Below are 25,176 nucleotides of genomic sequence, written 5' to 3'. Positions count from 1 at the left end.
CATGGACGATAAACTGTTTATATGAGAAGAGAAACCTTCAAAATGTGGTGTTACAGAAGAATTGTTGAAGATTAGATGGGCAGATCATGTAACTAATGTGGAAGTAGTGACAGGAATTGAGGAGAAAAGATATCTGTGGGGCAACCTAACACTTTCTGATCACCAATTTAGTATTGGAGGGAAGTGTAGGGTGTAAAAAAACCATAGAGGGAGACTAAGAGATGAATACAGTTAGCAGCTTCAGAAGGGTGTAAGTTGCAATATTTATTCAGTGATGAAGAGTCTTGCACAGGATAGAGTGGCGTGGAGATCTGCATTGAATCAGTTCAGACTGAAGACATCATCAATACCAGGAGCAACAAGATTTGGTCACAGGGTGTGAATGTACTTTATCAATTATTTTATCAAATAAATATGTATTCATATTAAATAAACTGATCTGTGAATATGTATAACTGCTTCCATTTCAGTAACACTTCAGTTATGCTTAATAGTCATATTGTGATTGCTTCTCAGTTTTGGTTATTGATAACTTGATACCAGTGTCTGAGTTTAATTTGTACACCACAGCTTCCAGCACTGAAGATGATCACTATGTGCTCGAAAGTCGATTCTGCTATCAATAAAATATCAATATTACAGCCAATGCTGACCTTCCTTGTAATTTAATATTGCAACTTGTTAGTCAATTGCCCTTTTTGAAGATTCAGGCATCCAGTATTAGTGTTCCTGCATTCATGTTAAACATTATGTTGTGTGATTTATGGTTAACAAAGATGCCCTTATGGGCTAATGGTATCTGTATCTCATAGTGAAGAGATGATTTTGGCAGTGGTTACTCACATGTTGCCATCTGCCATTGAAATACTGAGCCAGCTGTTGAACTGAAACTTGCCTATCTGTTAAGAGAACTGAGACAAATAAAGATGGTTGTCCATCACAATTCACTGATTAGGAAAGGTATTTCCCTGTAGTGCTGACAAGGATTGTAAACAGCGGATGTGTCGATACCAGGGCATAAAGGCTTTGCGAATTGCATTCTTTGTGCTCAGTTGGACAATAACTATACCTTGCAGACAGACATGTGAACAATATATGTAGATGTGATGGGATGTGTAGTTCGGCTCAAAGAAGCTGGGTGGAGTAATCTGCAAATTCCTCGATATTTGAATAGGAGTGACGCCACTATTCTACGATGTAGGTAGGAATTGGTAAGCCATGGCTGAACTATGTCGAGAAGGAAGATGTTAACCTAGTCAAATGTCAGAATTTGAGGCCCAAGCAATCGTTGGAGAGGCACTCGGAGCCCTGGATTCATCATAATCATCAATATGACATGCAACTGGTGCTTCAGTGAACACAAGGAGCAATAATAGGCAGCTCACAGAAAGGGGCTGAGTTCATGACGCCCCTTGTGCCGACTACCATTGACTTCTGTACATAAACAAGGCCGTTTGCGGTTGTTTGGGGTGCATTCAGGATGGAATCTCATTGACTGAAGTAGAATTGTCTTCAGTGATGAATCTCGCTTCGAACTGAGTACCAATAACCAGCAAAGAGGTGTATGGAAGTGCCCTGAACAGCAGTGGGACTCCAACCTGACTGTCACCCGCCATACAGCCTGACAGCCAGGAGTCGTGATTTGGTGTGTCATTTCATGTCTTATCAGAACCCTTTGGTTGTCATCTGCAACCCCCTTACAAAAAGTGGTACATCAGTATTATTCTACACCCTGTTTTGTTGTCTTTCATGGCTAGCCATCATGTGCTTACTTTTCAGCGAGATAATGCACTCCTGCACGCGGTGAGAGATTTTACTGTTTGTCTTCCTCCTTGCCAAATTCTACCTTGGCCAGCCAGGTCGATGGCTCTCTCCCCAACTGAGAATGTTTGGAGCAGTATGGGCAGGTCCCTCAAACCAGCTCCAGATTTTGACTATCCAATGAGCCATTGTTTTTGATTGTGTATTAGTGAAAATGGAAAATGTTCTAAGTGCCAAATGTGACACATGCCAGGAGAATGAAAAAACAATGTATCTCTGTTTGTGCATAACTGGTTTGTATCAAGAAATTGAGATGATGATCTAGTATCACAAAATTATGCTGCTCAGCACATCAGCACGTAATGAGACATGTTAGAATGTTCTTAATAAAGTATTTATTTTCTGAGTGCTGTACCAAGAAACTGACTGGCAGCCACTATTAATAATGCTGTTTATTTACACAGATAGCGCTGTTACTGGTTGTGGACAGACAGGTTCATGTTTATGTTGCATTTGTTGTTGTTTATATTAGTTGTCAACAAGTAATGTAAACGACAACAGATATAATATAAACATGAACGATTGTCTGAAGATGAACCAGTTGGTCCAAAACTGGTAATAACATTTTTTTAAAGTAAATAGCATTATTCATAGTAGTTATTTGTTGTTTCCTTCTTTGCAAGGATCATCTTGTATGTTATACACAGCCACGATATCAAAAATGTCAGTATTCAACAAAATAGTGGCAAGTAAATTTTTGTTCCTGGTACCATTGATATTGAACCGCTAAGTTTTGTTCATGATAATACAAGTATAGAAATACAGCATTAAGTTTTTAACCACGACTCGACACTGTCTACTAATGCATATTTGAAAGACTTTCCCCATGGTTTGTCACTAGTATAAAGTCTGTGGACATTCAACAGACAACTGAGAACACAATAGCTTTGAAAGAATCATTTTTTCTGGAAATCATGAAACATACACTATCTGATAAAATATATCCAGACAAACATAAAGCAGGATTAACCACTAGATGTCACAAAATGCAGACCTTCCAGTACAAAAGGAGGCTAGGAGTATTGCGTTGTCAGTAGAGAAGCAGTAACAGCAGAATGAATTGGCCGGGCAGCTCAGTAACTTAAAAAGGCAACTAGTGAGTGGATGTCACCTGAGCAAAAAATCCATAAGGAACATTTCAACCCTTGTAAAGCTGCCAAAGTCAACTTTGATGATGTGGTTATGAAGTGTGCAGCAGAACAACAGCAGCTAAACCAAGACCAGATAGACCATATATACTGATGGACAGGGACCAATGAGTGTTGTGGAAGTTGTTTTAAAATACCACATGAAATCAGTGGAAGGAATCACAAATAATCTTCAAAGTGCTACCAGCAGTGCAGCTAGTAAAATGACAGTGCATAGGGAATAAGAAGAATGAAGTTCAGTGGTCAAGCAGCTCCTAATAAGCCACTCACTTCTATAAGTGCTAAGTGAGACTCGAGGTGGTGTAAAGAGCAACACCACTGAAAAAAAGTACTTTGGAGTGAGGAATCCTGCTATATCCTGTGGTATTCTGATGGGAGGGTTTGGGTTTGGCAGATTCTTGGAGAACATTACCTACCATAATGTGTAGTGCCAGCAGTGAAATATGGAGAAGGTGGTATTATGGTATGCTTTTCTTGGTTGGGGTACAGTCCCATTATTGCACTTAAGAAAATACTTTGTATGTAAAGATATGAATACATTTTACAGTGTACAGTGCATGGTAGAAGAACAGTCCGGAGATGGTGATTGATTATATCAGCATGATGACGAACCCTGTCCTAAAGCAACATCTGTGAGGCAGTGGTCTGTGGACAGTAACATTCTTGAAATGGATTGGCCTGTCCAGAGTCCCGACCTGAATCTGATGGAACAGCTTTGGGATGAGTCAGAACATCGATTTTGCTCAAAACCCCAGCTTCTTGAAGAATGGACTGCTTTCCTCCAGACATTCAGCAACCTCATGAAAAGTATACACAGCAGATAGTGTAAAAGACAATCTCCTTATTCTTATGTTACTCACATTTCATTTTCTGTACCTTTCTTTGTTTTGAATAATTAGACTCATAAGTTATTATTAGTTTCAAAATTTTATTATGGAGATGACTTCTTGTTAGCCATGCTATATATTTCAACAACTCTTTCAGGAAATGTGCAGCATGAACTGGATTATAAGAAATATATGGTGTTGGTCTGTTGCAGCAACATACAATTCTGTATAATTTTGTTTGGTTTCTAGGTGTACAAAAATCCTTACAATTTTGGTCCACGAAGGAACTGGAGATACTTCTTGGGGATGGTAAGAGGCAGAGGGTGGCGACATGTCCTCCTGCCCTCAAGTCACAAACCATTAGGTGGTGGATTGACATGGCGTTCAGTACACTCAGACTCTGAGCACGATAGTGATGATGATGGTGATAATGGATTATCGTATACCAAAGATCCATAAATTTGATAATTTTAATAAGCTGTTTGGATACCAAAGAAAAGTGTATTCTTAACTTTGAAATGGAACATTATCTTTTTTATTCAGTGAACAATGACCAAGTGCTATTTATATTTATTACAAAATAAATTGCAAAAAGGATGTTGTTTTGTACAATTCAAATTTTTTAATCTATGCACAATAAAATGAGAAGTCTTTCAGTATTTGGTTATTGTGTATTCAGATAAGTGACTCCACATAATAAAGGAGCTAAGCATTTGTGAATTCACACCTTCACACTGTATGATTTATTCATATTGAATAAAGAATTTTACAGTTTTCATTTTAATACTGCTTGTTTCTCATTTTTGCAACACAATACATTCTCCATCAGTACCTTGTTATGCACTGACACTTGATGGTGTGGCATACCGATTTATAGTTGGGTTACATATCACTAAGGTGAATTAAATGTGGTATAGCAAAAAGACATCTTAGAGAGAGTAGGTTCCTTGAAATGGCAGTGTGCTGGCCATGTTGCAAGAAGAAAAGACAACAGATGGATGAAGCTAGTACCGGAGTGGAGTCCGAGAGAGCACCGGAGGCCTAGAGGATGACCACCAGACAGGTGGGACAAAGACATCAAGAAGATCACTGGTAACACCTGGCAGTGAACTGCCCAAGACTGCCCCACTTGGAGAAGACTGCTGAAAGCCTACCTGAATCCACGACTCGAAGAGGCCACATCTTCTAATGATTGAATTGGCTGATGATGATGATGATGATGAACAAAAAGAAATGTAATATAGAAGTATAAAAACTGACTTCAATTGTTGAAGTCTAAGGTTTAAAGAAGTGCTCTGATGTTTTTTTATATAAGGTAAGATCTGTAACATAAATGTTTTTTCATTTGGTGTGTAATGGTACCATTCTGTAGCTGTACAGAGTCCCTTCCAAACAGTCTTTTACCCAGTTGCTTCAATGATAATTTTTACCTTATTTTTCTTGTACGGTTGGCTTTCCAGAATTCTGTTGGTGCAGTGGATCTGCTATGCATTGTCACCAACATTTGCCATGTGACTTCTTCTCTGTCTGGACAAGGTCAAGGGCTGGAAGAGGGCTTTGTAGTATTCAATCTGTGGGGGAGGGAAGTGATGTAACTGCTTTTTAAGTAACTTGTCTCTTTTTGGTTCCATTTGTGTAACTTTTACAACACTGGGTGAACAGCTCTTTTATTAATCAGATCATCTCCTCCTAACTGAATTTCAAAACAGGACAGAAGTGAATGACATTTCTCTTCAGTTTCTTTCAGCTGTTTCTGTGTGTTGCCATTGTTGCAGCACATCTTCTTCTCTCTCTTCCAAAACACTGCCAAGCTGCTACACCAAAGCTTAAATGACCACTTCATAGCAGGTGGAGACACACAGTCACCACCACACCATGCTGCCGTTTTGTGCTTGTGTGTCTCACTCTGACTGTACAGTGATCAGAACCAGTGCTGAATGGTGGAAAGTTTTTGCCCAATCATTCATCTGATTATGGGGAAGAGGTGGAACATGATGTTACACGACACAATATGCGACATACTGATATTGGTATACTTTCATTATCATATACTGGAGAGTTTCCTTGTGAGGAGAAAACTGTCCATCAAAGGCCAATGCTCAACTCAGAGGTGTTTTAAGGTGACTTGTTGCACTGGTGGCAGGGAGCAGAGCTGCATTGTGGCCAGAAGCCATATTCACAAGTTGCAGCTTATTATCACTCATGTCCCATCACTGTTTCTCCCACTGACACATGATCAAGTGTATCAACAGTGAGATGATGGTTTGCAAGGAGGATGCACTTTGTGTAACTGTTTTTATGTTATAGGTATCCATGGATGCCAAAACAGTAAACCCCTTTTTCCTGTAACTGCAAATGCTCAGTGCCCAACAGAATGTTACCTTGTTCCTTCCTTTTGTGAGGAAAGGAAAGATTTCCAGTATATTCACTGGGCCTCTTTTGTGTAAATATTTCTGAAAGATAGAACTGCTAAATAACTACAGACAAAATAGCAGAAACTAGTGGAAAAACAAAAATGGCAGCTTAGACAGTGCAAAGAATAAAAATCTAAAAAATCTAAATACTTTTCCATCAGAACATAAACACGTTAAATAAGAAAGATGAGTTTCTCATATCCCTATAACAAATTTAAAAACTAAAGGTATATTTGTACATGTGTTATGCATAACAGAACATCGTTCAACAAAGGCCTTGATGGCCAGAAGCCTATGTTGTGGCAGTTTTTTTTTTTTTAAATCTGTGACTCAGCATCTTCGCTATACGCTATGTGGTGAGTAGCAACTTTCCTTTTCATAATATTGTTGAAATATTCTGCAAACATATTCGGAAAAAATATCAGTGGCTCTGAAATATAAAAATGTCAAAACAGAAAGTGGTCCTGTTAATACTGTATTTTACAGCCTATAAGATAACACATTTTTTTCTTCAAAAAATTGCCTCCAAAGTTCAGGTGCATCTTATACACAAAATTAGTATAAAAATGTCCAGTGTTTGATTTAAAATTCCCACCAGTCTTAAAATTAGCCATATATTTGATGCTGTTGGAAACCTTTACCTTGCAACACTGGATTCAACTGGCAGCAGCAGTGTGCCGATGTGAAAAATGAGAGTTCAAGCCTGGTAATATTGTCTCCCTCCTGCTCCGCCATCAAAAAACCAGATGAGCGTCTAGTCTTTGATGGGTCATTGCAGTCTATAGTGCCATTGAACTTAAATAGAAAGTGATTTGTGTTATCTGTATCTGTACGATATTTTTCTTAGTATCTAGTTTCGTAATGGAAAAAAATAAAATAAAATAAAAGGCATTCATATTATGCAGGCTATAAACTGAAAGTAATAGCATATGCAGAAGAACATGGAAGCAGAGCAGTTGAGTGGCATTGTGGCCCTCCACCAATAGAAAAAAAACCATTCGTGATTGACGGGCCGGTAAAGAAGAACTGAAACAAAATGAGGAAGACTAAATGTGCAAATAGAGGACTGAATGCAAAATGGGGTTGGGGACTTCAGATAATGATTTTCAGGCATTTTAAAGGTCAGTTGGATTTTATAAACTAAGAATGTTTTTTAGTCTGCTTTGCAATTTGATAATAAAAATGGTAAATCCTACAGGCTTGGCATCTTATAGTCTGTAACATATGGTATACAAAAATATAAACAAAACATAATAATACACACATACAAGATGGCACAGAAAAGACATACATATTTTTTTATTTAGTTTATGCATGTTTCAGTTTATTTATTTATTGGCTCTTTCATCTATGGTGGTATGTTGTGCTACAGGTATCTGCACACAAATAGGCAACTCAAATTTTGATGTTCACCAGGAAATGAGTTAAGGAGGTCAGTCACTGTGATTCCTTGTAGGTCTTTCACACAGTGGTGAAAACTTTATTTACTGTATTTTTTTGTTGTTCTAAAAGATGGGCCACTCTGTAATCTGCAGAGAGTGTTGACCATTACAGTTAACACACACATTGAAGCTGAGTATGACATTCCTTTGCCATTGGCTTTGTGTTCGCATTTTCTGCCTATTTCTTGTGCCTTATGTGGCATTGTAGAATGAATAAAACACTGATATTTGAAACATTTTAACTTACTTGGAATATAAAGCAATATCTTAAGCTGGATGCAGCCAGCAGTTAAAGTTTTCTAGGAAGACTGGTGTGGTGAATGTCAGTACAAATATCAGTATATGTATTAATGACACTGATGATCCTAGCTGTTTCCCATTCTTGCTCCAGCTGGCTAATCGGTTTGTGGTGTCTTCACAGTTAACATCATCCCTATAATTAAGAACAGTGCTCAACTCACATCTCTACCTGAAGAGTCCTCTTTCTTTTAATCTATCCCTTTCTTAAGTGTCCCAGCAAAACTTTTTAGCTTTTATAAGGGTGACACCTTCAATAATGAACCTCCTCCATCTGTCATTACTATGAACCATAGGTCTCTGGGGTGGTTTTTCCAAAGTCTGAAGGAATGTTCTGCCTGCAATTGCTCTCTTCATTTTATAAAGGAAAAATTACAATGCAACTATTAAATATGTTGATTTTGCATAAATAAACGTATTGCATGAGTGCAATATTTTTCCCTTGTGCAAGACTTGTAGTGCTGCACAGAATAATAATTACTGAACAACCAAATTATTATTGGAAATACTGATCACTTTATTTACTAGTTTGTCTGCTCAGGACTCACTGAACCCATTGGACCTTTTTGCTGAGAATTAGTGGATGCAATTTTGTTACCACATGACAGTACAGAAATGACTGTCAACTCAAACAAAACCCTACTTACCTGGGACTGCACATCTGTGGTGATGAGCAGTACCTTACCCAACATGCTTAAAGTTGTACTAAGGCCTTCACAGACAGGTGTCACAACTTCCCCCCCCCCCCCCCCCCAGTCTACAATATAGCCTGCAAAATGATCTCTCATGCCATATCCACACATTACCCTAATCCTCTGAGCACCCCCTCATCCCCCAATAACAGCCCAGACTACAACAAATTTACCATGTCTTTTGGCAGAATTTTGGCTGCTTATCATAAAACTTAGAAAGAAGGAACATACTATTTATAATCTTTCCAGTCCTCACTCAATCTATGAATTATCCTAGTCCATTCTTATGCCACACCTACTCCCAACTCTTTGCCATAAGGATCAACCCTGCATGAAAGACAAAGTACAAGATACGTGTAATTGCCCCACACAACACATCATTCCAGTCCCATCGTAAGCATGTCTTTTTCTATCCTATTGGAGGCAAGGCAACCTGTGCAAGCAGTTATATCATCTGTTCTACTGAATGAATGGCCATTGCCATCCTTCTCCCCAATACCAGCTTGTCAACAGTACAAATATAATAACTGTTCTTACAACACGGCTTTCAATCTCATCAGTCCTATTGGTCTAAGTTCCCACCAGCTACTGTCTGTCTTCACTCCTACCCCATGCCCCCCCCCCCCCCCCCCTCCTCCACATCATTCACTCTCGCCTCTCCACAGTCTTCCTCTTTTCTGTCTCCCCCTCTCAATCTACTCCTTCACTTCATTTATTAAGAATTGTGGTACAAACTTTACCGTACTTCTGCACATGGTTTTATATGATGTCCTAAACCCAATGCAATGAATCTGAAAAACGATTGATGCCTCTTGGCAGTCTATGGTATTGTCACTATGGCCACAAGTAATTATGCAGATACTTCTTCGACTGTTCTGTTTCTCTGTAAATAGCTACTAGCTACTGAGAAGTCAGAATGTAGTCTTTGGAATGGAACTCAAGGAATTGTGCTCCGCAGCACAATAAAGGAATGGTACTGAGCTGGCTGCAGGATCAGAGCTGTGATAATGTCTCTGGTGTGTCATCATTTCTGCCTGTTGGCAGAAGATTTCCATCTTTGCCAGTAGTAGGCAGAAGCAATTTAGTCTGCAGTTGATAGTGCCCTCTTTGGCAGCTGGCAACACTATTGACGAATATGATGTGCCAATGGATGTGGGTGCAGAAGCAGAAAGTAGTCCAGTTTTGTGAGTGCTGTGTGAAGGTGGCTGCTCACAACAGAGGTGCCAGGTCAGTGGTGTTCCTGTGTAGTGGTGATATTTGTGGTACACCTGTTAATCCTGGCACACGACAGTTTTATCATTAAATTTTTGTTGTGTTTCTGATTCCTCAATAAATAATAATGTTACATGGCTCAATAGCCTGGTGCAAATCTTTTGAATGTACAACATGACTTGCGTGCCCCTGAGCCAACAGCACCGTGTTCTCAGGTGGTCACCCATCCAACTACTAATAGCCTGAGATTTCTTAACTTTGGTGTTAGGGCAAGGACTGGTGTATCCAACGTGATAAGGCCGTTCGGAATTCTTCAGTAATATCAGGGAAATGAATTTTTCATATTTAATGGAACTGATTGTATTACCATTCAAGAAATACAATTAAAAGTGTTGTTTTGAGAGATTCTTTATGTGGGGGTGTTTACATAAAGTGTAATTTTGTTATACATGTATTGTAAAATATAAATATTTAACTTTTGTATATGGAATATCATTCGTGGGAAAGCATTGATAGAAAAGATACTAACTCTTTCTACTTCCTTCACAATATATCATTACGTGAAAGCATGGAAATAATGATTAAGGAGCCACAAAACCCACTAGTATAACATGAGCAACTAGGGTCAAACCCTTAACATCAGATCTTAGATATTACAGTTGTGCAATGTCTTGTCAATGTCAAAATATTCTTGTCATGGCATGATGTTCTGTTGGTGGTTTGTGTGAATATCACCATCTGAAATTCATTGTGGAAAGTTTTGATGTGACACTCCATGATGTTCGGTGTGAGTTGACCTGTGGCTTGATTTTGATGCCACATTTCAGCAGTGAAGCCATCTGTATTTAGCACAGTGACTAAACTATTGCAAACTCACCTAGTTTGCATTCATACTCAAGAAATATTTACAAGGGTGAAAGTAGCTTTTCCACAGACTGCCTTTTCATGAACAAAAGAATGAAAACAGTGTAAGTAATAGTCGTTCTTCATAATAAACCATAATTGAACCTCAATTGGAAGTTAATGCTCTTCATTTGTGTACATTTTACATGTTACATGTGCCCCATGAGTTAAGTGAGTGTGGCTAATTGATAAAATCTGAAGCTCAGCCAGTAATAACTGGGTTTGGATTTGTCAAAACCAAGCTTTCTCAGCTAGGACCTTAATGCCTCTGGTCCTCTTACTGTAACCTTTGTGAGCACAAGTTGTAACAGATCAAAGCAGGGCTGTCCTACATTTTCTTATTCCAGTCATTATGCTAATATTATTTTTTCTTTTTTGATATGTATTCACTTGTAGAGCTTATAGGATAGGTACATGAAATAACTAATTTCTTATTCATGCTGTGCTTCACAAAACTTTATTATTTACAGGATAATTTTCAGTCTACTGATGATAATGGCGTATTTAGTTCTTAAGGAAACATTTTAATTAAGAAAATATTTATAATTTACAAACCTGTGGACCTTGCACATTTCAAAATTCTGTACTGCTAAAAAACAGTTTATTTTAAGTTTGGCATATCTCATTCAAAAACCCTTATTCTCCACTCTTCAACAAACATATTTTTTCCCAAAATGTAATATTTCAGGCGTTATTTATATCTAAAACTTTCATGTTTCAGAATGTTCCAATCTTAAGACCTAATTCTTCTCAAAATTCAGTGCTATAATTTTGTAGCTTCAATTTTTCTTATTTTTAGTTAAATAACTTGTTGTTTGCTAATTACTTCAATTAGAAAATTTTACTTTCTAAAAACTTTTAGATGACTTTGGGAATCCCATTTTGCATTAAATTGCTCTCCCACAAAATAGTACCTATAATTTGCCATTTTCTAATTATACAGCAAGTAGTTACACAAACTTACTTTGTTGCCTATTGTATGTTTGTCCCCTTTAGAATTCCTGTCTTATATGTTAATATCTAAAATTTAATAGCTCAGTATTTTATCAATTTGTAATTTTACATAATATAGGTGTCTATTAATAGGTGCCATGTACAAAGCATGAGTCGGTCAGTGTTTAGCTATCATCAGGTAAAGTTACCACATGTTTGTCTGCAAAAGTTCATAGTGTGTCTTTAACATACACAGTTAACTTGTTAACCATTTTCACTTGTAAACTTTTTGAAAACTGAATCTTCCTGGTAGATTAAAACTGTACACCAGACCAGGCTCAATGTTGGCATCTTGGCCTTTTGCAGAGAAGTGCTCTACTTGACGGAGCTATCAAAGCATGGCTCATGATCCTCTCTCACAGCTTCACGTTTAGAAAATTCAAGTAGATGTGACTTACTGATCTGTGCTGAGATGTGTACGTCATATAGTTTAGATAGTTGACCATTGAAATAAGTTGTGTGTTAATAAGTGTGTGTGTGTGTGTGTGTGTGTGTGTGTGTGTGGTGTGTGTGTGTGTGTGTGTGTGTGTGTGTTAAGAAATGAAAATAAAAGTGTTGTGTGTATCGTTTAATTACGGTTCACTACCATCAATGACCACAGGAAGGAGCTTAACGCAGGCAGTCTTCAAGACTTACAAGCCAAAGGTGTTAGGATCAGGTTGGTAAGTTACAGTTATGCTTCCATTTTTGTACTTATGAGAACATTTAAATGACTTGTCTTAATTTATCTCCACATTTCTCTATGAGGCTAGTAGTTTGTGTGATGCAATTTAACAGTTTCTCTAGCATACTTAGCTTTCTTCTGTACACTTCTGCCTTCAGTAATGTCATATATAAAACTCTGATGGGGTTAGATTTGTAACACTTGTGGTCAGATATTGGTAATACTGTGGCCAAACCACTAATTAGTATGGTTGAAATGGCGTCTCACATAAATAGTAGAGTGTGGGGGCTCCATCATGCTGAAAATGTATTGTATCCCACATGGCCAACAGAACATCCTCTAGTTCAACTAATGTTTTTTTTCCAAAAAATTACTTGTTTTTTTGTCTTTGCCAAAATAACAGGTCTTATGTACAAAGCTTCAGGTGATGATGTGCACCACATAGTGGTGGACACATAAACTTGGAAACTTGTTTTAAATATACATTGTGGTACTGGTTCTGTTCTGTGTAAGTGTTTCCACCAATAAATATTATTAACAAAAGCAAATCAGCACCAAACTCAACTCTTGAAATATTGCATTCAGTGTGAAGATGATGTACATACTATTTGACTTCCTCTTTCAGATAAAACATGCAATGTGTGCCCTTCCACTTTTATGCAATATGATGAAAAGCTCTTAGGTATCTCTCAGGGTGGCAGTGTTGAGATGTCATAAAGTTTCAAGGCATCTCATACTTATCATCTTAAAAACCCGAGAGCTTCTAATCAGTAGTATATATTGGAAAAGTCTGCATTCACACATTTATGCAATGTGTTATAAAACTCTACATATACACAATGATCTGAATTTCGATGTGTTGGGAAAGTGTCAACCATATTCTTCAGCAACGATGGGAGTGATGTTATTGTACACCACATCTGCATACTTGCATTAGAGAATGTATGTGATGTTTTAGGGATGACTTTGAGATACTTTCCTGATACTTCATTCTGAGACACTTGCACTCATAAAGATTCTACAAACAACACTAGAGTGAAACTAAACAGTTTGGTTTCAAGGCACAAATGTTTTGTACCAAGAGCAAACCACATAACTGATGGAAAATTATAAAAATATGTTTCCTATTTCAAAAATAAATTTGGAATACAGCACATAGTTACAAAACATTTTTGATCATTCTTCTCACATTCCAGAACATAATAATATGAAAAGGATAAATTGCTACTCACCACATAGAGGAGACACTGAGTGGCAGACAAGTACACTGAAAGAAAGAAAGACACACACACACACGGCCACTGTCACCTCCTGGCACTAAGGCCCGACTGCTGCTGCGTCTGAGTTGAGCAGCTATATTTTTGCTAGGGTGGGTAGTAGGGGAGGGGAAGGGATAGGAGGATGCTACTGCTTCCTGGGAAGCATGCAGGGACGTGGGTGGGGACCAGATAGTGGGTATTAGATGTGGCATCAGGACAGCAGGTGACAGGGGTGACAAGGCATAGGAGATAAGTGTATTGTAAGTGGGCATGAGCACTAACAAGCTATCTGTCCTCATCAATGGCCACTGCCAAACTATTGCCAAGAGACATCTGGACTACCCAGTTGCTGAGCATGTGACTCGTGATGTGCTTGATTTCAGTGAATGATTGATAGCCTGTGCAGTCTGGATTCTTCCAACAAATTCCAGCTTTCTGAATGGCACAAATGAGAGCTCTTGTTGCAATATATCCTTCTTTCTTGTAACTACCCTTGCTTCAGTCTTCACTAGTCCCTATCCTCCATCTACCTATCCCCTTCCCAGCTTCCAATCCAGCCCTACACATGCCTTCTATCCCACCAGCACACCTGCATAGTGCTTTGCCCTTCTCTACTTCCTTCTCTCCTCATACCCAAAAAAATAATCGTCTGTACAGCCTCCAGATACTGCACTTCGCAGCCTACCATCCAGTCCCCACTTGTGTGTGTGTGTGTGTGTGTGTGTGTGTGTGTGTGCGCGCCCACATGTGTGTGTGTGTGTGTGTGTGTGTGTGTGTGTGTGTGTGTGTGTGTGTGTGCAAATGTGTTTTGTTTTTTCTATGACTGGTGAAGGACTTGATCTGATAGCTAATAGTACCTAGCAGTCTTTTTTTCAGTGTTCCTCTCTGCCACTCAAAGCTACTTCTAGTGGCAATGTATCCTTTTCATATTATTGTTATGCCATCCTAGATTCTCCACTGTTTGAACATCCAGTGATATGAAACTTTCCTCTTGAAACAACCAGAATAGCTAGAAATGAAGGATAGTGAAGAAATATATTCAAGTTTAAACAAGTGAAAGTACAGGAATACTTCAGTACTGACTAGGAAAACATAGTCAACTATCTAAAAGTTTATTGACCATGATGGCCACAAAATGGAAAAATGAAGTCTAGAACAATAAATTCAGTCTTACAAAACTGCTTTCCTGAAGATCACAATACATTTCATAAGTTTAATTGCTGCATGGATTTTAGAATGGTGGATATAAAATTAAGTGAGCATGGAACTGAAAAACAGCTCAGATCCAAAACTAGGTGGTATCCCCTTTGGATTCTACAGGTTGTTCCATTTATTTGGTGACTGCCTGTGCGACACAATAGATGCCGGGCAGTGAGCACTCTGTTGTCTGGTGATCAAATGCCATGTCGTCCATCTACTGCTGCAGTATGACATGACTACATTTAAATATAAGCAAAGAAATTTTTACTCATCCATTCATGCAAGGAGATGCTGGAACTGTCTGCCATTATTTTCCTCATGTTTCTGACATCTAGTCAAGAAATTATTAATCACATGATGTAATTTCCTCCGAGATATTGAATTAATTGATTCACGGATATTATCCTAGGGTTCCTCTATTGTGTGAGGATTTTTTGCGTACTCTTTGTCCTTCAGTGAATTCCACAAATAAATTTGCATGCATTTATATCAAGATTTTTAGCAGACCTGATATTGTTATTAATCACTTTTTCATTGAACGCATTGTGAATTCCATGCAAAGAAACATTGGCTGTACGAGCCCTTGCTGAATCCTGTTGAAGAAATGCAAAGCTTCATTCTCTTTCATTCAGTTCATTAGAAAATGGTCACAAAATGTTTTGCTAATTATAAAAGTTATCAGGATGGAGTACTAAACATAGTGCCCCAAAATAAGTTCAGCGTAATACCCTCAAGTTCATCAAAATTAAACCTAAATCTCTGTTTTAAAACATCTGGTGCAGTGCGAATTAGGGCTACCTGCTCTTCACGTATCAAGTCTGTGTCTGGCACTTGTGGCCAAACAAACTTCTTCCCCTGTTTTCGAAGATATTTGAGATTATACATCACACCTGAACCACTGCTTAAACCACAAACACTTATAATTTGAGCAATGTGTGGCGGACATTTGTTTTTATTTGTTTTAGGTACATTAACAATCACAAATGAACCTTCATCTATATACTGACAGTTAATGTTTGTGTTTGCAAGTTCTACACTGTCACCGTCATCAGAACTGTTTAATAGGTTATATTCAGAAGGGTGCTGATCTCTTGTATCATTGGTTTCCAGGGCTTCCACATTATCCTCATCTTTGCTGAGTTCCTCTGCATTATCAGTCTGAGCTATCCATAAACAAAATATCAGAGATGTTCACAGATTCAGCATCTGATGACATGCTGCTTTCTCATGCACATCTCCTTTTCTGTCCTTTGTTTATTCTGTTCTCAGTCGTTTTGGCATCAGAGCTTGAGGAATCATCAATATCCTGTGGTGGTATTCCCTGTCCTGGGGGTACATTTATTGTTCTCCACCTTTATTAGCATTACCAGAATTGCCCTCACCTCCATGTCTTATGTTTTGCAGGATTTTCACAACACAATAGGAGAAATAGTATCTAAACACTTAGAGGGATTATCAGGCAAGCATTCAATCACTTTATCTAGGTTAAAGGGTACAATCCCACATTTCTTGAAACCCACAATCAAATTTTGGGATACTGATTCATTGTCTCCTTGCTTCACATCACAGACTCTCGCACAAAGAATTTTCAAAAGCTTGGGAAAGCTCTCCTTATTGACTGCTTGTGACTTCCTCCTTTGCCTTTTTTTTTTATTTTTCAAGGATCTGCCTCCAATACTTCTTCAAAGAACCATAAAATGCTACATCTAGTGGTTGACACAAATGTGTTGCATTCTTGGGAAGGCATATGAAGACAATGTTGTGATCCTTGGCTAATTGTAACACTTGTGATGAGAAATGACTGGAAAGATTGTCAGCTTTGAAAGCAACGTGACTGTCAAACTTTCTTAGATGTGGGATGAATAAATTTTGAAACCAGTCACAAAATATGTTTGCATCAAACCAGCCAGATCGGTTTCTATTGTACCGAGAAAATTTTGGTCCACTTTCTGTCCAAGAGTCCCACACGTGTTCAGCTTTGTACACCATATAATGTGGAAGAATGTGCCCTGATGCCGATCCACAAAACATAACTGACACTTGATTTTATAGAGTCCTTCACACGTTCTGCATACTTAACACCTGGATTGTTGTGTAAGTTTGTCTCATCATAACTGAAGATTCTACATGTTGGTATCATATCAGTGGAATTTCTTACTGTTAATGAGACTTTCAGATGATCAAAATACTCTTGAAGCGAACTTGCAGTAATTTCTGCCTTTGAAGTCTTCAAGTTTTTGCATTTCTGATAGGATAAGAGGTCCTTATGACGCTTCATAAAACTGCAGGCCCATTCAACACAGGTGTATTGGTTGGACCAAACTGAGATACTTTTTTCCCTCTTGTTTCTAAATATAGCTTTCCCAAATACTGCAAGTCTTGCACATCAAAAGCAAAACCCCATTCACTAACTGTCAAAGCAAAATAAACAAATCTTTCTTCTTCTTCTTTTGTAAATACACTTGTTGATCTTCCACTTTTACATTAATGTTTTGAATGCACCTTATTATACAGAGTTCCTTTTGCAATACTGTATTCCTTTGATGCTGCATTCATTGAAATTGTAGTACTTTTAATTTTGTCTAATGCAGTCTGCATGTCTTCTTCATTGTAAGTGTTATACTGTCTTGCCACAGGTACCTTTCTATGACTTCTCGGCATATTGTACCTATGTAGGAGAACAATAGAAGCATAAGAACACAATGACAAGAGTACATCTGTAAGCCTGGGGTAACATTGACCGGCGGTCAAAGTAACCCCGAAACAGAGATGTCATGCACATGACCTCAGAAAAAGTAATATACTGGTTGATGTACACGTATGAGGAAAAAAGTAAAAAAAAGAGAAATAAATAAATAAAAAGTAATCAGTCGTCTGTTGTGAGAAGTAATCGAACAACGTACCTGATATAGTTTAGAACACCGATGGCTTTGTTGTTTTGAGATGTTGGTGGATTTTGCACAACTAACTTTAAACACACTTTTTCGTAAACAACTTCAAGTCTCAACAGGTTCACCAACTGCTGCGTAATAAAATTGGCACTACATGTGCGACATTTAGTGTATATTGCTGGAACTTTCCCACCAAAGAGTATTCACAAAAAGTCAGCTGAGAGCCAGCAGAGAGAGGTAAAACTTTTCGTGCTTGAGTGGTCAAAGTATACCCGGTTTATGGTAACCTCTCTTTTCCTAAAAATTTATTCATTTCAACTGGTATATCACTAATTTCAGAAGATTTCAAAAGTTCTGTGAAATGTACACATTCACTAGGGAAGGAAGGCTCTAACTCTGTTGACACTTGGAGTTTTGCTGCACGTTCAGCAATATCATCAGGTAAACTGTTCTTAAGGTTACTGAAATCTGTAGAGTTTAACAGTGTTCTATAGCTTTCCTTCCTCCTCACTAATTTGATGTACAAGTTGTCAAGTACTGGGAGAAATGTTTTGAATCTAAATTTTTCCCTTCCAGTCAGAAAAACTTCTTCAGAGTCCACTTCTTTGTTGTCATGAAGTCTGCGTTTTTGTGATCTTTTATAGGTGTATTCATAGTCTGTATCAGTCACAATCTCCATGGATTTATTTTCATAATACCTGAACATGCCACAAATAGATGCAATAAATCCTACAAGTGATTCGTATAATTTATGCACTATTTTATCATCAATATTTACACTTTGCAATTTCAGATTTACACTATTAAATCTCTGGAGTATGTCCTTCCAAACTGTCATAATGAATACTGTTTCTAGTCTGCCAAGTTGATTCTATAAAGCTGAAGCCTCATTTTGCACAAGTGGTTTTTCAAATGTATTATTGGCAATATGTGAGGGGGCACTGATAACTCCATTCCAGTTTTCATAGAATTATACACGCTTCCCCTCTTGCTAACAAACATGTTTCTGATAAACTTTTTACCGTTTTGCTTCCTGGTTTCATGAAAGAAAGAAGTGTATCCCAGTGCTGTGTAGAAGCAGAGAAAAATTTATAAAGGTTTTGCACTACATTTAAAATTGAACATGTTTTCTGACAACAGCTTGCAGAATTAGTGCCGACTAATTTCAAAGAATGTGCTGTACACGGTACATAATGGGCTTTTGGATTTCATTCTTTAAAGCGTGTCTGCAAACCAGTGTATGTTCCTGACATATTTCTTATGTTGTCATATGACTGGCCTCTTGAGTCAGTAATATCAATGGAATTTGTAGACAGGACTTTTAGTATGGTCTCAGCTAAGTATACGGACTTGTGTCCCAGGTTTGGTAAAAACAGAAGGAAACGTAAGATAATTGATCAATATGTGAAATGTCCACAGTAGAATCTACTATTATAGAGAAATATTTGGCCTGTTTTATTTCACTTATGATAATTCTTTTTATTCGTTCAGAAAGAAGCTCTATTATTCCATCACAGATTGTTGAAGAAAGATAACTTGTATGTCCCTGCCCTGGGTTTCTATATCGTTCAATTTGCTCTGCAAGAAAAGTATCAAACTTGGCTATAAGTTCAAGAGACATCATAATTTGGCCATTATGTAAAGAACAGAATCTTTCAATGTGTCCACATAGGGGAGGTCCATGACTTGTTAGCTTCTCCACTACTGCAAACACCCTTTTCAACACACTGCACCAGTACATTTTTTTCTGTCTCAACACATGACTCGAAATGGCTACCTATTGCTCCAAGTGACTTTTGTTTTGTAAAGAGTGATAACTCACAATTTTTGTGTTCTAGTGAATTCTCATGACGAGATAAAAGATTAGAAATATTTTTCCAATCTGCAATACCATTAGTAGCAATCGTGGCCTTCCCTCCAAACAATTTACATGGTGCACAAAAAAACAGCACAGGTGCTACAGGAGTACACTAGAAAATCACACAAAAAAGTTGATTCTCAATCTAAGAGTTTATGGTAAAATATGTTTTTGTTCAAATATCTGGTTTCATCGCCTAATGATCTTCTTGAAGTAGAAAAATCACCATTACAATTTTGATTTTTGCCATGATGTAGAGAATGTTGATTGTTGATTCATTGACACACCATTCTGCAGGATCATCACTAATGATGATATTTCTTTTTGTAATGTCTGACTCAACACTTAGTTTTTCGTGAAACAACAGCTGCAATGCCAGAAATATCATACGTACTACTTGAACTCTAAGTCGAACCAGCTACATTTTTTGTGAAAAATTTATCTACTCTGCCAAGCATTTTAGAACATTGGCTTCTCGTTCTCGCCTTTCCTTCTATAATTTCTGAAATTCCGCCCCACTTAATTTTGCCCGTTTGCTTTTTTCACGTTAAGGCACTTACAAAATTGTCAACCAACAGTCAAAACAAAAGAAAAAAATTTGTAAAAGGAAAGAGAAAAAACTGTATCCTGTTCCAATCGTATTACACCACACACGAACACAAAGCTTTTTATTTTAAACACAGCACGTGAGCACAATGATTTTTCCTTTAAACATGGAGCAATGAACTGACGAACTCTGATTACTCTATGTAACTGTGCTATGAAAGAATGACTATGCAGAATAATTTAATTTCATTGTCGCCTGTTTCTCTGTTGTCAGTAAACAGTAGAAGCACACCTGCTGGCTGAAATTCGTCTCGTAATGAAAATGGGACAGTGCCTTTTTTGGCTTGTTTCTCCCACGTCACTGGAATTTTAGCTGGGACGCAAATATGTTCTGAATATTCCTAACACAACCTTTCTAATTTAAAAAGCAAATAATTTTTGCAGTTTCTTGCAGTGAGGTGTGCTGTATTGACTCTTACCCCACTTATTCTTATAACATTTTAGTGGTTTCTGTGAGCAGAGAAGACTGACTACAAAGTTTAAGTAGTTGGCAGTTGATGTGGTGTTGTCATTTGTGTGAACAATGCAGTTATATCTACATGCAGATGCACCTTTTGTTCCAACATAAAATAAAAATAACCTTTCCTCGAAGAAAAAAAGCCTAGTTAAGAAGTTCAATATAAAATTTGCAATGCCACATACTACTCAATTGCACAGAGTGGGAACTTTGATATTGTGCAGGGTGCAGCACACTAAATGAGACAAACGAAAGTTGGTTTCTTCTTTTTTCACCAAAAAAGTAACTAAGTAAGTAAATAAATAAAATATTTAAACTGTTGTGAGGTGTATTTCGCACATTATTAGATATTCTACTTATGTTTTTTTTCATATAAACTTGTGTTTAAAAATGTAGAACATGTCATTAAATCAAAGCTCAGATATTGAAGACCACAGAGCTTTCACATTAATTACAGTAATGGAGGGCTGACTTCATACTTCCCTGTAGTTTCTACAAGAAATTTAAGTCAGGTTTTACATACTGAGGCCCACACGATACAGTATTACGAAACTTCTGATTAGTTTATCACAGCTTTTCAAGGGTCCCTGTATTTTCACAGGGAAAATATGGTAGGGTTAAGTAGAAGCCGACAACATTCTCGGAATAATAATGTTTCAAACATTGTATTGTACATTGTCCTAACAGCTTACTTCAAAATATTTTGAACAATCATGAAGATGATACCAGAGAGAAACCCAATGTTAAATTCCCATTCAATCACCAAGTAACCTATGTATATTTTCGAGCTTGTATTGTCGAATTTCATTCTTAAGGCTTATTTAAACTAGCATGTTGTTTAACAATTTTAAAATTTTTTGTCATTTGTAAGCACAGTTATTTTAAAACTTAAGAGGTTAAAATGAGTACAGAGCAAAAAATGCCCCCCCTCCCCCTTAAGAGGCCACCTCTAGGCCTGTGCCTAGTGGGCCTGTATGTAAATCCGCCATGGATTTCACACCTTAAAGGTAATTTAAATTAACGCAAGTATAATGCTGTCACATATTTGATTTAAGTGTCATATAAAGTAAGGAAGTGTGAAGCATTAATGAGTCATTTTAAATAGATGAAAGTAAAATAAAGGTGACTGGTTGCAGTTATTTGTGAAATCTTTATTCATCACAGTCACAGTGCTCCACATCCATAATAGATAAAAGTTCTGTTAATTTTTACCTTTATCACCAGTGAATGTTTAATATATGACTGATAGGCAAACCAAATATGATAGATATGTACTCCATGCCATGTCGTACTGTACTATACTGTAGTATCCTATTTTATAACGTGAATAAAAACTCAAGTTTCATTCTGTAGGAATACTGAGAGTTGTAATACAATAAGCTTTGTGGTACTACATTATTTATTTTCTTTTTTATTGTACAAACACAGTTATCATTTAACTTTTCTCTACATGATAATCATATCTAATGAACTGTGCAGGGGATGTATCTTTTATCCTTTTCATATTGTACAGTTGTATCACTTGCAGTAGAATACTTAAAGTTTATGGCATAATCATAATCTCATTTCTTATTTCTTTTGGTACTGTACTGTTGTATCACTTACACCAGGCTCATCCAAGACTTGCGCCCGGAGGGCGCGCCCGCGCCCTGCGGGCGCAAGACAGTGTAGTTCAGCGCCGCGTCTGCAACCGTGTGTCGCTAGTGTCGCCATAGCATAGGAGAGAGAGAGAGAGAGAGAGAGAGAGAGAGAGCGCTGCAGAGCGAGTGAGAGCGCACAGCACTGCTCTGCGCTGGACTGTCCCGTGGTCAGATCCAACGTAAACAAAGTATTCTATTTTAGAATTAATTTTATGAAGGGATATAGAGTCTCATTCTGTTAGTAGTTACTAGTAAGTATTTTTTGTTATACTTCGTGCTACAATTTTTTATATCCATTTTCAGAGTTTAGAAATCGGATCCTTAGTTTGCTGTTTTGTACGTAATAAATTTTAACTGGTCAAGTTTGAAAACTTATTAAAATAGAACTAAGGTTATAAAGCTCTTTAATTCTTACAGGCAACATTGTTAAAGAAGACAATTAACATTTTATACATTTTTCTTTTTCGAGGAAACGATTTTGTCTAGGCTTGGTACAATATTCTGTGAGACTGCTAGTTAACCTCAAAGAATTGGGCAAATTTTTATCGCCAAGGAATGAACGGTTCTTAGTTTTAGCAAGCTTTAAAAGAGAGAAAAAGCGCTCACAAATATACGTGGAACCAAACAGTGAGAGAACTTTGGTCGTGTGCTTGTGCAAAAGAGGATATTTCTCTCGTGGAAGACAGCTGTAAAAGTCATCCAAAGTTTTACACATAAGAAAGCGGTCCTTCAGGTGGATATGGCACTGTAGGTCAATCGGCTCTAGTTAAAGCATTTGTGAGACGTCCTCTGCCCGAAGGGAAAACGGGCGAACAAATATATCTATCGGCTGGCGTTCGGGCGGTCCGCACGGCCACTGCAGCAGCATATGAATTCGCTTGGCCGCGGGCGATAGCGCCCCAGGGGCACAGTTTGGACGAGCCTGACTTACAAAGTTACTAAAACTTCATAAATACTGAACTAAGGTAGTTCATGTCTATGATGTCATTACCATCTCATTTTCTATTTCTCTTAGGCTGTGTCTATGACATGTCACCAGATATTGTTAATTATAATATATTATTATTGGTTTGAAGTGAAAAAAAAAATAGAATTCAGTAAGTCCTTATGTCAGATACTTTCTTGATATTATAAAATATCTACACATTATCTAAGTATAATTGGGTGCATTATATGCATGTGTCACGTAAACATTTCTTGTTTTCTGGTTTTCATCATAAAACTTGTGGACAATAACTTTCAACTACGAATACATGATGGTAATTTTACCTACTGTATTCATATTTAGAAAGATTTGGGATAAATAAGTCTAACTCTGTTTAAGAATTACAACATTTTCACTTGTTGTCTATAACCTTTTAGTATTAAGAAGTGAGGAGCAGCAGCAAGGTTGGGCATCACATACATTAAAACTGGTGAGTTTATTTCAGATATTCTTAGAGAGAGAAAGCTGCAAAATCTTTAATCTGCAAGTCATAAAATTTGCTATTTAAGTTTTTAGTCAACATTAAACATCACAGATAAAAAGGATCCCTAGTTATATCTAAATTTAAATGTGAATCTTTTGTATACATTAAGGTCACTTCATATTTTCTTATGAAAGTGCTTCATAGCATCCATGACGATTTCATTTTTATAACTTTCTGGTTAAATATCTGAGTGTTAGACCTGTGACAACAGTAAATTTCGATGAAGCAGTAAAGTAATCAGTTGAAAGATGAGACATTCCTGATGTCAGCTTGACAGAGGAAATGTTGATGAAGCCCCTGTAAATCCCTTCATTTAAAAACAAAATTCATCACAAAAAATACTATGAAAATATGAACAAAGAAGCAACTAAATCACATTGAGTGCTCTATGAAGTTCATGGGGGAAAAGGTAAGAATTTGATTGATCTTAAAATTTTATTCCTGAGTGTGCCCAATACATGCAAAGTAATTTGCAGGTTTTGACAGTCTTTTTATCACACTAAAGCAAGTAACAGTAAGATAAAATTACATTTCCATGCTGAAAAAGAAGCAAGAAAACTGAAAATCTTGAAATAAATATCCAAATCATTGTCCACTGATTATCACCATGTGTTGTGAACCAACATATACCATCAACTACTTAAAACTTTGTACTTCAGACAACTGAAGTGATTGGTGATAAAGCTGTCATCACATCCTTTGATAATATGGCTGGCATCAGATAACATACATTTTCAAACTACTTATCCCTGTGGAAAGTTTCTGCTTGGAGCAAAAGCAGAGGACACAGATGTTAAAACTTGAAGTATCTCTGCTGTTATTTATAAAACACAAAGCATAAAAAGTTTTTAATGTAAGAAATTTGCTCTTATGTAAGCTCCAGAGATTCAAAGTATATCACAGATTGGTAATGACTCTGTGAGCTAACCATCTGGCCACACAATGCTCTCAATCCATGGAACAAAGTAAGAAACACGTGTATAGACTCCTGGTGAATTTTTTCCAGCACAGTATTTCCCAAATGATGTCACTCCAATAACGTAATACACACAATGATTTCTATTGCTGGATATTTGAATTGGCCCACCAGAATCACCCTGTAAAATAGAAAAAAGTTAATAAATTCATCACAATTGTGGCATTAATAACTCAAAAAACATGTTAGGAACACATTTTAGTGTTATTTAATTGATTTTACTGTGATGTTATTGAAGCAAGTTTGGTAACTTAACTGGTAATCTTATTACATGAAACAAAAATTCTGATATGGTGAAACAATCTTATCCATTTCCGGAAAAATACAGTAGAACTTAATAATAAAGCTGACAGCTCACTCTAAGCATTAAAGATCAACTCTCTCCACCAGTTGGTCAGCTTTCATTG

General features: G+C 37.2%; 2 protein-coding genes across 3 annotated transcripts in view; one reads left to right on the top strand and one right to left on the bottom strand.

Moving 5' to 3' along the window:
* The window catches only part of LOC124613872 (palmitoyltransferase ZDHHC16B), a 95,284-nt gene extending 90,704 nt beyond the window's left edge, over positions 1-4,580 (top strand). Inside the window, exon 9 of the mRNA XM_047142600.1 lies at positions 4,046-4,580. Within this exon, the coding sequence (XP_046998556.1) occupies positions 4,046-4,255 (210 nt within the window). The 3' untranslated portion in view covers positions 4,256-4,580. The remainder of the gene's footprint in view (positions 1-4,045) is intronic.
* Positions 4,581-24,216: 19,636 nt separating this feature from the next.
* The window catches only part of LOC124613199 (serine protease snake-like), a 275,095-nt gene continuing 274,135 nt past the window's right edge, over positions 24,217-25,176 (bottom strand). For both annotated transcript variants that reach the window (XM_047141860.1, XM_047141861.1), the window contains exon 8: positions 24,217-24,890. In XM_047141860.1, coding sequence (XP_046997816.1) covers positions 24,717-24,890 — 174 coding nt within the window. In that variant the 3' untranslated portion in view covers positions 24,217-24,716. The remainder of the gene's footprint in view (positions 24,891-25,176) is intronic.

The sequence above is a fragment of the Schistocerca americana genome, chromosome 4 (assembly GCF_021461395.2).
Source record: "Schistocerca americana isolate TAMUIC-IGC-003095 chromosome 4, iqSchAmer2.1, whole genome shotgun sequence".
Taxonomy (NCBI): domain Eukaryota; kingdom Metazoa; phylum Arthropoda; class Insecta; order Orthoptera; family Acrididae; genus Schistocerca; species Schistocerca americana.
This window is presented reverse-complemented; position numbering and strand designations above follow the sequence as displayed.